The sequence below is a fragment of the Rhinolophus ferrumequinum genome, chromosome X, assembly GCF_004115265.2.
Source record: "Rhinolophus ferrumequinum isolate MPI-CBG mRhiFer1 chromosome X, mRhiFer1_v1.p, whole genome shotgun sequence".
Lineage (NCBI taxonomy): Eukaryota > Metazoa > Chordata > Mammalia > Chiroptera > Rhinolophidae > Rhinolophus > Rhinolophus ferrumequinum.
In genome coordinates this window covers 32,457,480-32,476,885 of record NC_046284.1, presented here as the reverse complement: position 1 = coordinate 32,476,885, position 19,406 = coordinate 32,457,480, and the positions used below count along the sequence as shown (strand labels likewise).

Below are 19,406 nucleotides of genomic sequence, written 5' to 3'. Positions count from 1 at the left end.
ACAAAACTAGTCAATGGCATCATTAAATCTATTTTAGTGTTCAGGAAAAGAAACCACAGTAAGGTATAGTGACTTAAACAAGGTAATTCAAAGAAACACTGGCATTACATGGATTGAACAAGAAAGTCTAGGCTTCTTAACCCAATTTACTGCCTTTTCTCAAAATAAATAAATAAATAAATAAATAAAACAAAAACAAAATAAAATAAAATGGTTTCTGAATTTTTACCTTTTGATGACTGGTTCTTAATCCCATCTGATAATTTATTCCAACTTTAGGATGAATGATATCAAAAGCAAATTTTATTTCATCTTATTTTTAGAATTGGTTCAGAAAACAAATTAGCTGTCCTGCAAATTAATATTTATTTGACTTACCTTGCATAATTAAGGACATGTTGGAGAGCCTGCCTGTTATTGCAATATGTTGCTTGTTAAAGTCTTAGTGCCAGTTCTCTTTCCTAACTTAGAAATGGTACTCCATAGATATACATTTCCATTTACTACTGATCTACAGCTTTTCAGTTTTTCTTTATTAGCTGCTAGGTGGGGAGAAAAAAAAATCAAACCTCAACTTAAAGAAATCCATTAAATATTTGCTGTCTTCTAAGGTGGAAGAAGGAAGGAACTGATGTATATAGTAGTTGTAAAGCAAAAAAACAAACAAATTGAGCTTTCTTGAGAGATAAAGAACCTGCAGGAGAACCTCAAAAACATTATTAGCAATTAGCAATACTCTCAATTTGCACTCTGTGCTTTAATGACTACTTCTATGATTTTTCCTTTTACTTACGTCTATGGAATTGCCCTGCAGCATTCCATATAATGAGAATCTTACTTCTGATTCACTGCCAACGGTGATTGCTGTCTATATTCGGCATGGAGATAGATGCCCTGGCTAGGCACCTAAGTATTCTGATCAGCATTTTTAAGAGCAACTGACGTCTTGACATAGGTTCTGCTAAGTGATTTCTGAAGATCACTCACAGGGTCTTCAAGTACTGTTAACATGGTTAAAGGAAATGTGGTGGATACTTAGTGTGAGCCACACATTCCCCTCCTTTAAACATCCTTATTCACTCACTGGATCAAAGCAGATGTTGCCAACATCAGCTCAGAATATTATGTGAAAACCGTCTTAAATGTATTAGACATTCAGCTGTCTGAAGCCTGGGCCAGATGTTCTGAAGGTCCTGACCGCATTAGGATGACAAAAGAGTACCAGATTATTGTAAAGGTCACTCTTGGATAGAAAGATGAGTAAATCAAGCCAAAGGAAAATGCACTACTAGTTATAATGAGAAAAACTTAGTTTAATATTAACTTTAATAGATACGTAAATTTTGGCACTCTCATTACTGATGCTTTAAGAGTTCATGTAAATCCTCTTCATCAGGACTCTATCACTGGTGCTTTCCAAAAAAGGAAAAAGCTGCAATTACTTGCTTTATTTGGAAAAGCTGATATATTCATCCTTTATATGGCAGGTTGAATGTGGTAGGTGAGATGAGTGGTTTTCATACTAGCATCAACTCCAGAGGATGTCAATTTCAGCACAATACAAGTTTGTTTCTTCCCTATGTCTTATGCAGAAATCCTTAAAAATGCCTGCAAGAGTTCTAAACCAGTGTAAAAGGTGGGACCCAGTCTGATGTATTTCCTTGAAAGATGAGCCGATTACATGTTGCACCTGAGTTATGCACTTGCTTATTGAATATTTATTGCAGACCTACTATGTGTGAGAAATGAGAGTTGGCACAAGAGGAGAAAGAAACATTTCAAAACACTACCATGAAACTTGGGGGACTTAAGTTCCCTTAGAGAAAAAAGATCATCCTCTTTAAGCAAGAGTTACCTAATTGATCAATTACACAATAAATATGTGTAGTGGATCCCACAATGTGCAAGATATTGCTGGGGAGGTGGGGAAGATTCAAAAGAAATATTAGATATAGTTTCTCACCTCAAGCACCTTACTTCAGTAATAACAAAAACAGCAACAACAACAACTCCTATTCATGAAAGAACTGGAAAGTAAAAGAAGGCAAAATATAACCGAGTGCTAATTGGGTAATGTAGACACTGTTAAAGAAATTCAGACTTAATGGGTGGGGTTAACCAGAAGGACTTTATGAAAGACATAGGAATTGAATATGGCCTTGAAGAAAGGGAAAGCTTTAAACTCTGATTGTAGTTGAAATTTAATCCCCATATGGCAAATGTCAAATGGTTAAAGAGTAACCTCTTAATATTCGAAATAATAACTGACCATCTAACGAATTAAACACATTGACCCCTCAAAAAATTTTTTTTTGGCATGGAAAGATGTTCATAATAAATTGTGAAAAGCAGATTATAGAAAAGCATTCTATAATATGATTCCCTTTGTAGAGAATAAAATATATGATATGCATAGAAAAATGTCTAGACATATATACATTAAAATGTTAACAGTGGTTTTCTATGTAGTAGGATTATAGGTGACTTTAATTAAAAACATTTTCGCATTCTCCTCTTTAATTTTTCTGCAACAAATGTATTTTATTTGTGTAACAGTTTTAAAAAGACCACATAGGCTTCTTAAAACCCATTAAAATGAATACTTCAGTAAAACCTACTTAAATAAAAGCTTGCGTACACACACACACACACACACACACACACACACACAATCTTGGAGAAGGAATACAGAAGAATGATTAAGGAGACAGAGTGGATGATACATGATGACAGACTTAAAAGTTGACTATCCATCAGCTGATGGCCTAAGATTGGAATATGATTCAAGTTTATAAAATCATGAAGCTGATTGGGATAACACAGATTTATTCACAAATCCCTGGCAACAGAATTGAGACTCGAGGGTTGGCCCTTGAAGATTGAGAAGTAAATTTAGGACAAAGAAAAGTATGGCCAAGTTCCCATACAAGGGAAAAAAAGGGAATTTGTTATTTTAGGGTTGATATAAATTGAACCTATAAATAGATTCAAGAATGATTTAGATAAATTAATAGAGGAAAGGTTTATTAAAGGTTGGTTGTTAAGCAAAAGCCAGGAATGTTTAGAATCTGTGAGATATTCAATATATTAAACATATTTAAATGTTAACAGTGGTAGAAGTAGCCTACAGCCTTGAGGTTTTTGCTGGGCCAGGAATTAACCCTTTGGTTGTTGGACTGTTAGAAGTTTCCAGAAAATAGTCTTTGGGGAGAGGATGGGGTGTCAGGGAGACACTCAGAGGGATCTGGGCAATAATAAATTATCAACCAGAAAAGTAGCATTTCAATGTTTTAATAAGTTATGACTATACTAATGCATATTGGATTAAAATTTGTCCTGACTATACCTATCTTCTGAGATAGACTTCAGAGATGAGGTCTGTGAGAGGCATAGTAAGATAGATGGACTACAGTATGGCATCAGTCTTAAGATTTTTGAGAAGTCAAATGAAATCTTTAGATGACCAAAGGAATTTTCTTTTTTACCTCGAGGGCTGTTCAGTGAAGCTTCAGATGCTCTCCCGCCATCTCCACAGTGACTCTGGTCAAAGGGAAGGCACTGATCACCTGTTCCCGCCACCACTTCAAAATTCTTGGACAGATCTTTTATTTCAACAAGAGATTTCAACTTGTAGACTTTTCGAGTATTGGTGTCTGATAGATAAAGTGATTCAGACATAGGGTCCACAGCCAGATAGTATTTGTGAGCAGGACTTGTGCTAAGGAAGAGAAAAGAAAAGTTATGCAAAACAATTTGTTCAGCATGCACCTTGGGGTCTGCCTTTTGTTACAAATGGAAAATTCTCTTAACAGATGAACAAATTCATGTATCTTACTTCTTATGTACTGAGCAGATGAATACTTCTTTGTTTTTCTAGTAATGGGTCTGCGTATAGAAAAACATTCAATGTGTACTGCTAACCTGTAATGCTATTTCAATACCATCTATTTATCGGTAGAAGAAAAAGTAGAAGAGAGTAAATCACAGGAGATCACTTTTCTCATACATAGCTTTCATACCCAGTTCTCCAATTACCTACTAGATGACTGCCTGGATGTCTCACAGTCACCTCAAACTAAACAAATCCCAAATATTAACTTATTCTCTATTCTTGTCTTCCGCATCCCTCATAAACCTACTTCCTCTCTTCCAGACTTCCTGACTCACTTGCAGATACTATCATTTCCCAGCTTCCTGTTGTAAATTGAAAGGCGTGAACAAAGGTAGAGGAGTGCTACTTAGGGAGGGGTGTGCTGGAGATACATTGTCAAACTTTCCTTCTTTAAGCTGCCATTTTTTAACTGACTACATTTTTTAATTCCATTTTTTTCCTTCTAATTCATTTTTTCCCTCCTTTTAGGACACAACAGAACTGACTATATTTGATCTTTTTTCATTATAATCACAATCAGCCATACTTCCTAAAGGTGACACTAAAGTTACCTTAATTGGGTTTTGATATTCTTGAAACACTTCAATTAGATATTGACATGGGATCTCTTGTGCTATTTTTGTCTGCATACATGGCTGAACTCTTTCATTAATTTTGATTCTTCTTAATTTAATTTTTCGATGGCTGCAGTAACTTTGGTTTGGGGATATTTTGCTTGAACTTAAAGCTCATATACTACTGACATTATCCAAGCCCCAAACCAAGAAGTTTAACCCTTACTCCCTCCTTTTCTCATCACATGCCATTGTATCCATAATCTAGCTTTCAGAACCATTCTCTTCTATTCCTCCAGCCATTACATTAGTTCTAAATCTCATCATCTCTGGCCTGGCATATTTTTCTATAGTCTTGTCCATAGAAGGTGTTTTTGAAATCTGAAAGCTATACTGCCTTTAGAGTTATTCTGATCATTTGGCTCCCATCTTTAAAAAATCTTAAGATGTTTTCAACGTTCCTTGGTGTCGTAAACAAGCCTTTCTGAACTTAATACATTCTCATGTCTTTTAAGGTTTTACTCAGTCATCCTCTCAAGAAGGAAGTCTTCCCTAAATCTCCAGTCTGGGTTATTTGTACTATGCTCACCTCTATTCTGGAGATTACATATCATATTAATTTCTTTTATATATCTGTGTCCCCCAATAAACCATGAGAGCTTGGAGAGCTACCTTGTTTTTTATTTCCAATGTGCTCACTGTCCAGAACTCTGCCTCACATCCAGTTGTCAAATCAGAAACCATTTACTCCTCCTTCTTTCCATCATTCCCCACATGCAGTAAAACATCATGTTGGTTTTATTAAAAATTCTACCTCTGAAGAATCAAAAATGGCTGCATGAGGTGAGCCTCTGTAAGATCCCCTGGAATTTACAACTAATCGAACAACAATAACTCCACAAAGGACTCCCTGCACAGCAGACAGGCAAGACAAAGAGGCCCACTACTGAATTCAAAGAAAGGTGGGCGAATCGCGCGAGCGGGGGAGGAGGGAGGGAAAAGTGCGGAGATGGAGCCCCGCGGGGGAGCGCAGGACGCGGACCTAGCTCAGTGCTCCCATCTCGCTGCATCCTGGAACTACCGCAGCTGCGGAAGAGGGAAGAACTTAGACTGCTAGGGCTCCGCTTATGGCCCACAGGGCTGAGGGGGCAGCATATAACACGGGTGAACCCAACGCTCACGGCAGAGACCTCGGAGAAAAGACTGAGGGAAGAAGGCTGAAAACGGTGGTTTGGGTCCTCACTGCCGAGCAGAGAATGGAAGCCATAGGGACTGAGACTAGCTGTCCCCTCCTCACCCTCCGCGAGCTCACCCTGTCCCCACCTGCCCGGTGCTAGAAGTGGAACAGTAGCAGTGTCAGATCAAAGGAGCAGAATATTTGCTGTTCTGAGAACTGTGGACGGCAGACACGGATTCAAGGACCAGCTGGTTCCGGCAGAGGGGAGGGAGCTGTGGAGGCGGGACAGGCTGTGGTGGTGGTCACCACCATTGCTCTGGACCACCTCTCACAACTCATCCCGCCCCTGGACCCACCTATCTGGGCGGATCCCTGCAGGAATAAACAAAGCTGTTGAAACATACAGGCTCTGAATCTGGTGCAGGAAGAGCTTTGGAACTACAAAAGCTCTCCGCATACCCACACGGACACTGCGCCATGTGACCCAAGCAAACTCTTAACAGAGGAGAAGCCCGTCTCCCAGGGAATCCCCCAATTGTGTGAGAAGGTAGAATACTGCAGAGAAAACATAGCACTACCATATGAAGAGATAAAAGGCTGCAGTTGGAGAGAAAATAAAACATTCTACAAACAAGTACTGGAAAAAAAGAGAAAGACCTCTTCCTATCAACCGGTTGCAGAGGCCACTCCTGTAGATGTCTAGGAAGAGAAATAATAAATCAGTAATTCCCATGAATAACCAAGGCAACAAGACAGCTCAGAAAGAAAGTGAAAAGTCTCCAGAAAAGGAACTTAAAGATACGGAAATATGTGACTTAAATGACAGAGAATTCAAGATTTTTGTTCTGAAAAAACTCAACGAGATGCAAGAAAACACAGAAAGGCAGTTTAATGAACTCAGAAACGCAATCACAGAACAACATGAGCATTTTACGAAAGAGATTGAAATTTTAAAAAAGAGCCAAATAGAATTTCTGGAGATTAAGAACTCAATAGAAGAAATTAAGAATGAAATAATCAGCTTAGGTAGTAGAGTTGACGAGATGGAGGAAAGAATCAGTGACATTGAAGATAGAAACATGGAAATTACACAGATGGAAGAAGAAAGAGACTTGAGACTTAAAAGAAATGAAAGAACTCTACAAGAACTTTCTGACTCCATCAGAAAGAGCAATATAAGAATAATGGGCATATCAGAAGGAGAAGAAAGAGAGAAGGGAACAGAGAATATATTCAAACAAATTGTCGATGAGAACTTCCCAAACTTGTGGACAGAACTGGATCCTCGAATCCAAGAAGCAAATAGAACACCTAATTACCTGAATCCCAACAGGCCTTCTCCAAGGCACATTGTATTGAAGCTGTCTCAAATCAACGACAAAGAAAGAATCCTCAAGGAAGCCAAGGAAAAGGAGATGGTAACCTACAAGGAAAGCCCATTAGATTATCATCAGATTTTTCAGCAGAAACTCTACAAGCCAGGAGGGAGTGGAACCAAATATTCAAACAATTGAAAGAGAGAAATTATGAGCCAAGAATAATGTATCAAGCAAAGATATCCTTTAGATATGAAGGAGGAATAAAGACCTTTCGAGACATACAGAAGCTGAGGGAATTTTCTAATACACGACCTGCACTACAAGAAACACTAAAGGAGGATATTCGACCACCATCAACAGGGACAATTTGTGGCAACCAAAACATAAAAAGGGGGAGAGGAAAGCCCTGAAAAGGAATATAGGAATGGAGAAACTAAGTGTGCTAAAGAAAATGGAATACACTAAATATCAAACTTTCTTTTACTTAAACTTAAGTGTAACCACTCAAGAAAAATTCAGAACTGAAATACATACTGTATTAAAAGAAGAAACAGAGGGAAACATTATAGAATGCCACCACACAGAAATAATAGACAACAACAAACAGGGAAAGAAACAATGGAGACACAGCCTTACCAGAAAACTAAAAAGAGAATGACAAGAAATCCTCACATATCAATAATCACCTTAAATGTAAATGGGCTGAACTCACCAATAAAAATGCACAGAGTAGCAGATTGGATCAAAAAACTAAACCCAACCATATGCTGTCTCCAGGAGACACATCTCAGCTACAAGGACAAGCATAGACTCAAAGTGAAAGGGTGGAAATTGACACTCCAAGCAAATGGTACCAAGAGAAAATCAGGTGTAGACATAATGATATCAGATGAAACAGACATCAGGGTGAAAAAGATAACAAGAGACAAAGGTGGACATATCATAATGGTAAAGGGGACTATGCAACAAGAAAACATAACAGTCATCAATATTTATGCCCCCAATCAGGGAGCACCGAAATATACCAAGCAACTACTAACAGCACTAAGGGAGAAATTGACCAAAACACAGTTATAATAGGGGACCTAAATACATCACTGACAGGTACGGATAGATAATCCAAACAGAAAATAAATAATGAAATAGCAGCCCTAAATGACACATTAGATGAAATGGACATAATTGACATATATAGAGCACTTCATCCTAAAACATCAGACTATACATTCTTTTTTAGTGTACATGGAACATTCTCAAGGATAGACCATATATTGGGACATAAAATCAGCCTCAGCAAATTTAAGAAGATTGAAATCTTACCAAGCATATTGTCTGATCACAAGGCTTTGAAATTGGATATCAACTGCAAAAAGAAAGCAGGACAAAACACAAATACATGGAGATTAAACAACATACTTTTAAAGAACGACTGGGTCAAAGAAGAAATTAGAGGAGAGATCAAAAGATACATAGAAACAAATGACAATGAAAATACATCGTACCAAAGTTTTGGGATGCAGCGAAAGCAGTTTTAAGAGGGAAATTTATATCATTACAGGCCTATCTCAAGAAACAAGAAAAATCCCAAATAAATAACCTCATGTTACACCTTAAAGAACTGGAAAAAGATGAACAAGTGAAACCCAAGGTCAGCAGAAGAAAGGTAATAACAAAAATCAGAGCAGAACAAAATGAAATAGACAAAAAAAGACAATAGAAATGATTAATGTGACAAAGAGTTGGTTCCTTGAAAAGATTAACAAAATTGACATATTGTTGGCTAGACTCACTAATATAAAAAGAGAAGACATTAATTAACAAAATCAGAAATGAAAAAGGGGAAGTTATCACGGACACCACAGAAATACAAAGGATCATCCGAATATACTATAAAGGAGTATATGCCACCAAATTCAATAACCTACAAGAAATGGACAGGTTCTTAGAAACATATAGCCTTCCAAGGCTGAACCATGAAGAACTGGAAAATCTAAACAGACTGATCACCAGTAACGAAATTGAATCAGTCATCCAAAACCTTCCCAAAAGCAAAAGTCTGGGACCAGATGGCTTCACTAGTAAATTCTACCAAACCTTCAAAAAGGATCTAATACCAATCCTGCTCAAACTCTTCCAAAAAATTGAAGAAGAGACAGTACTCCCTAACTCATTTTATGAGGCCAACATTACCCTGATAACTAAACCTGGTAAGGACAACACACAAAAAGAAAACTACAGACCAATATCTCTGATGAATACAGATGCAAAAATCCTAAAAATTCTAGCAAATCGAATACAACAATGCATTAAAAGGGTCATTCATCACGACCAAGTGGGGTTCCTCCCCGGGGCAAAAGGATGGTTCAACATCCGGAAATCCATCAATGTGATACATCACATAAACAAAATAAATGACAAAAATCATATGATTATATCAATTGATGCAGAAAAAGCATTTGACAAGATACAACATCCATTTATGATTAAAACACTTAATAAAATAGGTATAGAAGGAAAATACCTTAACATAATGAAGGCCATATATGACAAGCCCTCAGCTAATCTCTTAATTAATTGTGAAAAACTGAAGCCCTTTGCTCTAGGTTCAGGAACACGACAGGGCTCTCCTGCTTTTCAACATAGTGTGGGAAGTCCTTGCCCGAGCAATCAGGCAAGAGAAAGAAATAAAAGGCATCCACATTGGGAATGAAGAAGTTAAATTATCACTCTTTGCAGATAACATGATGCTATATATAGAAAACCCTAAAGATTCTATCAAAAAGCTATTAGAAACAATCAACGAATACACTAAAGTTGCTGGCTACAAAATCAACGTACAAAAGTCCATTGCATTCCTATATACTAACAATGAAATCTCAGAAAAAGAAATACAATAAACAATTCCTTTTGCAATTGCAGCAAAAAGAATAAAATACCTAGGAACAAACTTAACCAAGGATGTGAAGGACCTATATGCTGAAAACTATAAGACATTTTTGAAAGAAATTGAAGAAGACACAAAGAAATGGAAAGACATTCCGTGCTCATAGATTGGAAGAATCAACATAGTTAAAATGGCTATATTACCCAAAGTGACAAACAGATTTAATGCAATCCCCATCAAAATCCCAATGGCATTTTTCAAAGAAGTAGAACAAAAAATCATCAGATTTGTCTGGAACCACAAAAGACCCCAAATAGCCAGAGCAATCTTAAGAAAAAAGAACAATACTGCAGGTATCACACTCCCTGACTTTAGCTTGTACTACAGGGCCACAATAATCAAAACAGCATGGTATTGGCTGAAAAACAGACACATAGACCAATGGAATAGAATTGAGAACCCATAAATAAAACCACATAAACATGGACAGATAATTTTTGACAAGGAAGCTAAAAACATACAATGGAGGAAAGACAGCCTCTTCAATAAATGGTGCTGGGAGAATTGGAAAGCCATGTGCAAAACAATGAAAGTGGACTGCTATCTGTCACCATTTACCAAAATTAATTCAAAATGGATGAAAGACTTAAGCATAAGGCCTGGCACAATAAACTGCATAGAAGAAAACATAGGTACTAAACATATGGACCTTGGGTTTAAAGAGCATTTTATGAATTTGACTCCAAAGGCAAGAGAAGTAAAAGCTAAAATAAACGAATGGGACTATATGAAACTGAAAAGCTTCTACACAGCAAAAGAAACCATAAATAAAATAAAGAGGCAACCAACTGAATGGGAGAAGTTTTTTGCAAACAGTGCCTCCGATAAGGGGCTTATATCCAAAATATACAAGGAACTCCTGAAACTCAACAACAAAAAAACAAACATCCCAATTGAAAAATGGGCAGAGGACCTGAAGAGACATTTCTCCAAAGAGGACATACAAATGGCAAATAGACATATGAAAAAATGGTCAACATCACTAATCATCAGAGAAATGCAAATAAAAACAACAGTGAGGTATCACCTCACCCCAGTCAGAATGGCTATCATCAACAAGACAAATAGTAAGAAGTGTTGGAGAGGCTGTGGAGAAAAAGGAACCCTCATACACTGTTGGTGGGAATGCAGACTGGTGCAGCCCTTATGGAAGGCAGTGTGGAGGTTCCTTAAAAAATTACGAATAGAATTACCACATGACCCAGTAATCCCTCTCCTGGGTATCTACCCAAAAAATCTGAAAACATCTACACATAATGACCCGTGTGCTCCAATGTTCATTGCCGCTTTGTTTACTGTGGCCAAGACGTGGAAACAACCAAAATGTCGTTCGATAGATGAATGTATAAAGCAGTTGTGGTATATGTACACAATGGAATATTATTTGGCAGTAAGAAAAGGTTATATAGGAACGTTTGTGACAACATGGGTGGATCTTGTGAATATAATGCTAAGCGAAACAAGTCAGTCAGAAAAAGCAGAGAACCATATGATTTCACTGATATGTGGTATATAAACCAAAAACAAGAAAAGAACAAGACAAACAAATGAGAAACAAGAACTCATAGACACAGACAATAGTTTATTGGTTACCAGAGGTTAAGGGGTGTGGTGAGTGGTAGATGAAAGTAAGGGGGATCAAATATATGGTGATGGATGGAGAACTGACTCCGTGTGGTGAACACACAGTGGGATTTATAGATGATGTAGTGCAGAATTGTTCACCTGAAATCTATGTAATTTTACTAACTATTGTCACCCCAATAAATTAAAAAAAAATTCTACCTCTGAAACTCTTCTCTAATCTGCCCACTTCTCTTTATCTCCACTGTCATTAATCAAAGGCCCCACCATATCTCACCTGAATTCCTTCCTTGGTATCACTTCTGTATTCATTAGTTTATTTAAAAAGTATTTACTAAGTGCAAACAATGTGTCTATGAACAGTGCTATGGCTTGAAGACCTGCTTGTGTGCACAATACAGCCCCTTTCTTCATGAAACTCAGTCTAGTGGGGGAGTCAGATCAGTAAATAGGGTATGACTGTCATAAACCCAAAAGTTATAACAGGATAAGTAGAGAGGGAGAGAAAAGAGCAGAGAGGAGAGACATGTGACCTAACAGCACCTATCACATTGTATTAGCATTATTTTTAAAAATTATTAATCAAAGACCATACTTTATTCAGATTTACTTAGTTTTTACCTAATGTCTTTTTTTCTGTTCCAGGATTCCATCTAGGATACTAAATTATATTTAGTTTCCATGTCTCCTGAGGTTCCTCTGGACTGTAACAGTTTCTCAGGATTTCCTTGTTTCTGATAACCTTAACAGCCTTAAGAAGAACTGGTTGGCTATTTTGTAGGACCCTCTACTGAAATGTGTCTGATTTTTCCCTCATAGTTAGACAGGGGTTATAGGTTTTGGGGAGGAAGACCACAGAAGTAAAATGCTGTTTTCATTAAATCAAATCAAGGATATATAATATCAACAAGACTTATCACTATTGATGTTGACCTTGATTGCCTGGCTGAGGTAGTGTCTGTCAGGTTTCTCTGCTATAAAATTACTTTTTCTCTTCCACATTCCATACTGTACTCTGGAAGGAACTTACTCAACAAAGGTAACACTTAATGAGTAGGGAGTTGTACTCCACCTCCTTGAGGGTGGAGTATCTACATAAATTATTTAGAATTCTTCTACACAAGAGCTTTATCTCTTTTCCATTGTTTTCAAAAGAATTCAACTATTTTTAGCAGTATGGACTCATGGATATTTGTTTTATATTTTTCATTAAAATCCAATACTACTTATTTTTTTTCTCAAATTGTTTTAGCTTTAGACTTGGGAGCTTTCTACTGGCTTGTTTGCCCCTTTGACATACCCCAATCAATGTGGGCTGGTTTTGTTGTTGTTTTCATTGGAGTACTGCCTTACTTTCTGGAACTACATCTTGTATAATCCCCATCCCAGTACTAGAATGACTCATTTCTCCAAGGACTCCTGGTTTCTTTTATTGGAGAATGTCATTAGAAATGGAGAACTGAGTGCTGAGCATTAAGCATTATTGTTTTCACATATCTCTCTCTCCGACTACACTGTGAGCTTTTTGCAGGTGGGAACCATATTCATTTCTCTATGCTCGGTGCCAACAGAGTGTCTGACAGGGTCGATGTTCAGTAAGTGCTGAACTAAACTGAACTGAAGGACATAAAACTAAGACATGGAAGACTCCAGACCTCGGCCACTTAGCCAAGCAAAATGGAGGGGAGAGGTCATGAGAAAGTTAAGGTATCCTTAAAGACTGGTATGTTCCTGATTGTATTTGTAATTATATTTACCCTCTAAGCATATTTATTTATGTTAATAATAGTAAAGGCTGACAAATACTGATTTGAGACCCAGTTTATAGTTTTAATTGGAAAAAAATCAGATCCAGTTGGAATACTTGATTTTTTTCTACTTACCTTAATCAAATAAGAGAATCTGGTAGATTCCAGGGATATCTTCATCCCTGGAACCACCATGACAGCTGCTGTAAATAAACTGTAAAGGGCCCCAACAGACTCCAGAATTGAGTTGGCATGCATATCATACAAGGCATCTCTACAGCAAAGACTGTTTAAATAGGGGTTTGAGTAAAAGTTTTTACATATTTGGTTGAATTTTTGCCTTCAGAATAAAACTTCTCCAGTGCCCTTACATCTTTCTAGAATAAAGAAAAAGGGGTCACAACCCTTTCTTGAAATAACCTTCAATACTTTGGTAGTCAGTTTATGGAACTTTCACCTGAGCCAGATTAATCAGGTATTGTTTAGGAAAAGTCCATAGGCTATTTTTCCAAGTGATATGTTATTTGCACAAAATCACTTTTTGGAATGTATTACATTCATTTATTGCTGAATATCCTCAATGTGCCTGTGAGGGAAGTTAGAATTATCATTCTCCTTAAATCTCAGCTGGGGAAACCCAGATACATAGAGGGCTTGCCCAGTGTCACTAACAAGCCTGTGTACAAACTAAGATTAGATTAGATCATATGTGACTGTGCATAAAAAATACATTCAGAATACTCTTGTTCTGAAGGTGGCAAAACAAACAAACAAAAAAATCAGTGTTCTTACCTTCTAACTGAGCAGCATATCATATTTTGCTCAGCGAGGCTGTTCTTAAACTTTGTACACTGGCCTTTAGAAAATGGAATTGCCCAACAAACCAAATTCAAGTCTGATTAATGTTATTTTTTTGACAGTCAGGAAGGTCTTCTATATTGATATGTAATTCCTTGCCATTTCATGCCATTTCCCAAGTGCACTTCAGCTCTTTTGAGATTGGTTTATTTCTACTTTCTGAAAATATGCCATACCTGAGAAAGAAAAACCACTGCACTACACTCAAATTTGTTCTAATCCCTCATGTCTAAATGCATATCACAATTTGGAATATGTGAAGATTCCTTTTATAACTTCAGTATTAGATTTACTGTCACCTTCTGGTTGGTTTTACATTCGAGCAATGCCCTTCAACTTAGCAAAGATCACTTCATTCATGATGGTTAAAATCACATAGATTGTTAAATGGGCAATTAATGCATATAATTAATACTGTGTAACACTTTACCAGTAAGCAATTTGATGACCAACTCAATTTGCTTAAGAAACCAGTTATGCCAAATTAACAAGGCTGAGCTTATGCAATGGCATTTAGGAAGTGGCATTTCCCAAATGAAATCCAAATTAAAAATCCTATGAGTGCCATTGTGATGACAATTGGCATTCGGAAGTGAACAAATTCAATTTTCTCCTTGGTAATTTCAGGTAATTTAGAACAGTTTTGATGAGTATAATGCATAAACAAATTGAATCAAAATACACATTATGATTAATTTCAGAGCTATATGCCATTGTTGGTCAGTGGTCAGGTTAAAGTTTTTCTATTATTTCTTTTTGGTGGGAAGAAATAGAAACCATGAGGTCACATAAAAGAGAAAAAGAAATATCTCATTCAAAAAGTCATTTGGGTCACTGTATCTTAATGCACTCACTAACTATATACCTGGCTCTAGGAGGATTGCTGCATTACCTCTTTCTCTACCTGCAACTTAGAAACATTGAATCTATTTGAACTTAGACTTATTTGTGATATCACCTAAGAAAAACATAATGAGACTTAAGGCCTTCTTTTCCCATAAAGTACTGAACTGCCAGCTTCCACTTATCTTGTTTTCTTTTAGGTATATTTGGATCCTCCAGCAAATTCCCACTTAGTGGAACTCTCTTCTTTAGGAAAACACTTACCTGAGTCATAACTTCCAAGTTCACTTTCACATTATTCCTTTAAGCTTATTTAAAAAGTAAAATTTGCCTGTTAGCACATTATTATGAGGCGGCCCCTTGACAAGAAGGGACATTAGGCAGCCGCCCATGTGATTTGCTTACCTATGTCTGGTATCTCTGTTTCTAGGATGCACAAGGTATCCACGAGTAGCAAGCAAATAAAAGCAAATAGAGAGTCATCAGTATCATTTAGCAAGTCAATTCTAACCAGACACACCTATTCCCAACTCAGCTTGTGGCTATTAGAGAAACTCCAAAGGGGCCATTTAGTTAGATGTGCAAGTCTAGGTGGACCTAATACCTCCTGGCTTCTCCTAATATGGTGTCAAGATGATTGAATACCTTATTTGGTGGGTGGGCAAAACTCTAAGGCAGTTTTATTCAAAAAGTCCTCTCTGGACCATTTTTATCAGAATTACTTTGGGTTCTTGCCACATGTGTAGTTTCCTGGGGCTCTCCCCAGTCATACTGAATCAAAATCTAGAGGTGGGAGTGGGCCCTGGGAATTTTATTTTTAACAAACTCAGCTGGCCATTCTGACTCAGAATAAGGTTTAAGAAACTTAGGGCTAGGGTTTAAAGAAGTAGCCACTATAAAGGGTCTTAACGTTCTAGAATGTTTTGAAAGCCACTTTATCAAAATGCAAAATCACTGTTTTATTATCAAGTCTTGTGTGCAAAGGGCATCCCAAACCTAACCCTAAGCTACTTATATGATCTCAGAGATAAGATAGGGACATCTCTCGTGCACATTAAAACATTACTTAGCAATACCTAAAAAAATTAACAAATTTAAAGTGTAAAGGTTTTCTCTTAGACCATGGCAGAATGTCCCTAGCATCAAAACTTCTGCATCAAAATAGCTTCAATAAAACATCGTGTATATCAGCTACTAGGACTTTGTGTCTGCCAGTTATCCTCGCTCCAAGGGGGCAACTGTGGTTGGCAAAACAGAACTGTCAGATCAGAAGAATCTGAGGGCACATTATCTGTAAGCCTCTTGGCACAGGTTATTTCACTCTTGGACCTGATACGAGGCTTCTCACATAGGGAGCACAGTCTTTGACAAGCTTGACTTTGGGTCAAATCTGCCCAGAATTAAAAGGCTATAATCATCTGTGAAATATAGTCATTTAAATTTTAAAATCCTTTTAAACCTGGCCCTTTATGTCATTTTGAAAACCATGAAGATAACAAATCCTTTTATCTAAACTAGAAAATGTTCTTATTCTTCAAAATGTCAGGAATGAAAAGATACAAAATGATTTCATTCGAAGTATTGATTTAACTCTTTTTAAAGGGAATCTTTCTGGCATTTTACTAGTTTAGCCATAGGTCAGGATCCACTGACTTTTCTGTTTCCCTGGCCTGCTTCAAAAGGGTAGGTATCCTCCGTATGATCTCACTTATATGTGGAATCTAAAGAAAAGAATAAATGAACAAACTAATCACAAACAGCCTCAGAGATATAAAGGAAAAACTGAGGGTTGCTAGATGAGAGAGGGGGTTGGGATGAGGGAGAAGGTGAGGGGATTAGAAAGCACAATCGGTAACCACAAGATTGCCACTGGGATACGGAAGTTGGGTTGGGGAATGTAATCAATAATGTTGTAAAGATTTTGTAGGGTATCCGATGGACACTTGTCTTATTAGGGAGTCCACTTCAGGGATGGTGTAGATGCCTGATCACTGCACTGTACACCTGAAGCTGAAGAACAATGAATGTCAACTATAATTTTATATGTATAGTCACAAAAAGTGGAATACCGCATTAGGAATAGAGACAGTGGAAATGTAATGGCTGTATGCGATGTCAGATGGGTAGTAGATTGGGAGAGAAGGGTTATCACTTTGTGAGGGATATAAATGATAAATGTCTAACTATTACATTGTTTTGTACATCTGAAACAAATAATAAAAAAAGAAGAGACTAACCCGGGGGGGGAAAAGGCAAGAGATATATATTGCATGGATGTGAAGAAAAGGGAACCTTTGTATACTGTTGGTAGAAATATAAATTGGTACAACCAGTATGGAAAACACAATGGAGGGTTTTTTTTTTTTTTAGTAGAACTTCCATATGATCCAGCAATCCCACTTTTGAATATATATCTAAAGGAAATAAAATCAAAATCTCAAAGAGATATATATACCCCTGTGTTCATTGCAGCATTATCATAATAGCCAAGACATGAAAACAACCTAAGTGTCCATCGACCGATCAATGAATAAAGAAAATATGGGTATATATACAGTGCAATATTATTCAGATGTAAAAAAGAAGGAAATCCTGCCATTTGTGACAAAATGAATGAACCTGGAGGTCATTATGCTAAGTGAAATAAGTCAGGCAGAGAAAGACAAATACTGCATGATCTCACACATGTGGAATGTTAAAAAGCTGAACTCATAGAAGTAGAGTAGAATGGTGAGGGGCTGGGAGTGGGGGAAATGAAGAGATGGTGGTTAAAGGGTACAAATTTTCCGTTACAAGATGAAGTTCTGGGGATCTAATGTACAGTATGGTGACTATAGTTAACAATATTGTGTTATATACTTGAAAGTTGCTAAGAGAGTAAATCTCAATCTCACCACAGTCCCCTCAAAATGGTAATTATGTGAAGTGATAGATGTGTTAACTAAAGTTATTGTGGCAATAAGTTCACATTTATATATGTGAATCAAATCATATAGGTCAATCATATCTCAATAAACAAAGTGTTTACACCTCAAAAAAAAGGGTAGGTATCCTGTGGGTTGACACAAAAGGTCAAACGATGAGAATGGGGAGCTCTGATTAGAAATCTGGCCTCAGGCATTTGAACCTTTTTGAGTTCTTTGTCTTGAGATACTTACCTTTTTTTTTGTGGCCTTTAAATTACAGGGTGAGTGTGCTTGAGGCTGGCTCTAATCACTGTTACGTGGTTGATCCTCCTGAAGGAAGTTTAGTTGCGAAAGTACTAGAAGGACCTCAACAAAACATGATTTCATCAAGAACAGATTCTTACGGTACAGAACCATCTGTGTGGCTACAAAGAGTTTTGAAATTCTTAGGTGATGGCAAAGAGTAGGGAGAGGGATGGTTTGACTTTCATGCAGCTGCTTCTGATCCTGCCAATAATGTCACTCTGAATTTGGGAAGATGCCCTATATTATGTAGACGAGCTTCTCTTATTAACATCTCAGAAGGAGGAAGTGAAAAATGACAGAATTTATTTCCAGTATGTGCCCTTGTTCTGTTTCAGAATTACTTTTAGTTAAAGATTTAGGATTGAGCTACCACCAAAGTCATGCAACTGACTTTGCTAGCAACTGCTGAGGTGCCAGTGTGTGAGCTCTTCCCAAGGGCCTCAGCTCATCAGTGGCACTGCCATTGGACCTTGCCATGAGTTAGGAGGAGAATGAAGTGGAATTAAAAATCTTTTTAGAGCAAGAAATCCTGATGGTAGGGTTTTGAAGTTGATCTTTGATTTTGTTCAGGATCTACATGATTAAAAGGGTAATCTATTCTTTTTTAATTAATTTTTTGAGATATAGTTCACATACAATAAAATTCACCCCTCTAAAATACAATTCAGCAGTATCTAGTACATTCATAGAGTTGTGCAACCATTGCCATCATCCAATTCCGAATACTTTCATCATCTTCTGAAGAAACCGATACTCATTAGCAGTGACTCCCCATTCCTTACCTCCCATCTCCACAGGCAATGACTAATCTGCTTTCCATCTCTATGGATTTACCTATTCTGGATAGTTCACATGAATAGAATCATATAATATGTATCCTTTTGTGTCTGGCTTCTTGCACTTAGCATAATGCTCAACTTATTCTTTTTTTATATTTTTGTGACATGGGGGATGGAAAAAGAGAGACTATGCCAATTTTGGGGTTGCTGTCTAGTGACTTGGTGTCATGAGAGTTTGCCTGGTGTGTTCTATGGTGGCTGCAACACTTTACTTGTTCTTCATGCTGTTCCCAGCTTTTCTTTATACTTAGTCAGAAGAATTTGATGTCAGAGAATGGTCTTCTCTCCCTGCTCATCTTTCCATGGTACTTTCCCTCTGAAGACCAAGTTCCCACTCCTGCCATTCACTCACTTCTTAGGGCTTCCAACTCAAACTCCAGAAGACCTTATCTAAGACTATTCTCCCCCATGCTCCAGCTTGGCACCTTGCCCTTAT

At 37.3% G+C, this 19,406-nt stretch overlaps 1 protein-coding gene across 2 annotated transcripts in view; it reads right to left on the bottom strand.

Moving 5' to 3' along the window:
• The window catches only part of TENM1 (teneurin transmembrane protein 1), a 1,301,460-nt gene that overhangs the window by 141,481 nt on the left and 1,140,573 nt on the right, over positions 1-19,406 (bottom strand). For both annotated transcript variants that reach the window (XM_033111932.1, XM_033111941.1), the window contains 2 exons: positions 15,325-15,345; positions 3,486-3,718 (listed from right to left, as the gene is read on the bottom strand). In XM_033111932.1, coding sequence (XP_032967823.1) covers positions 3,486-3,718; positions 15,325-15,345 — 254 coding nt within the window. The remainder of the gene's footprint in view (positions 1-3,485; positions 3,719-15,324; positions 15,346-19,406) is intronic.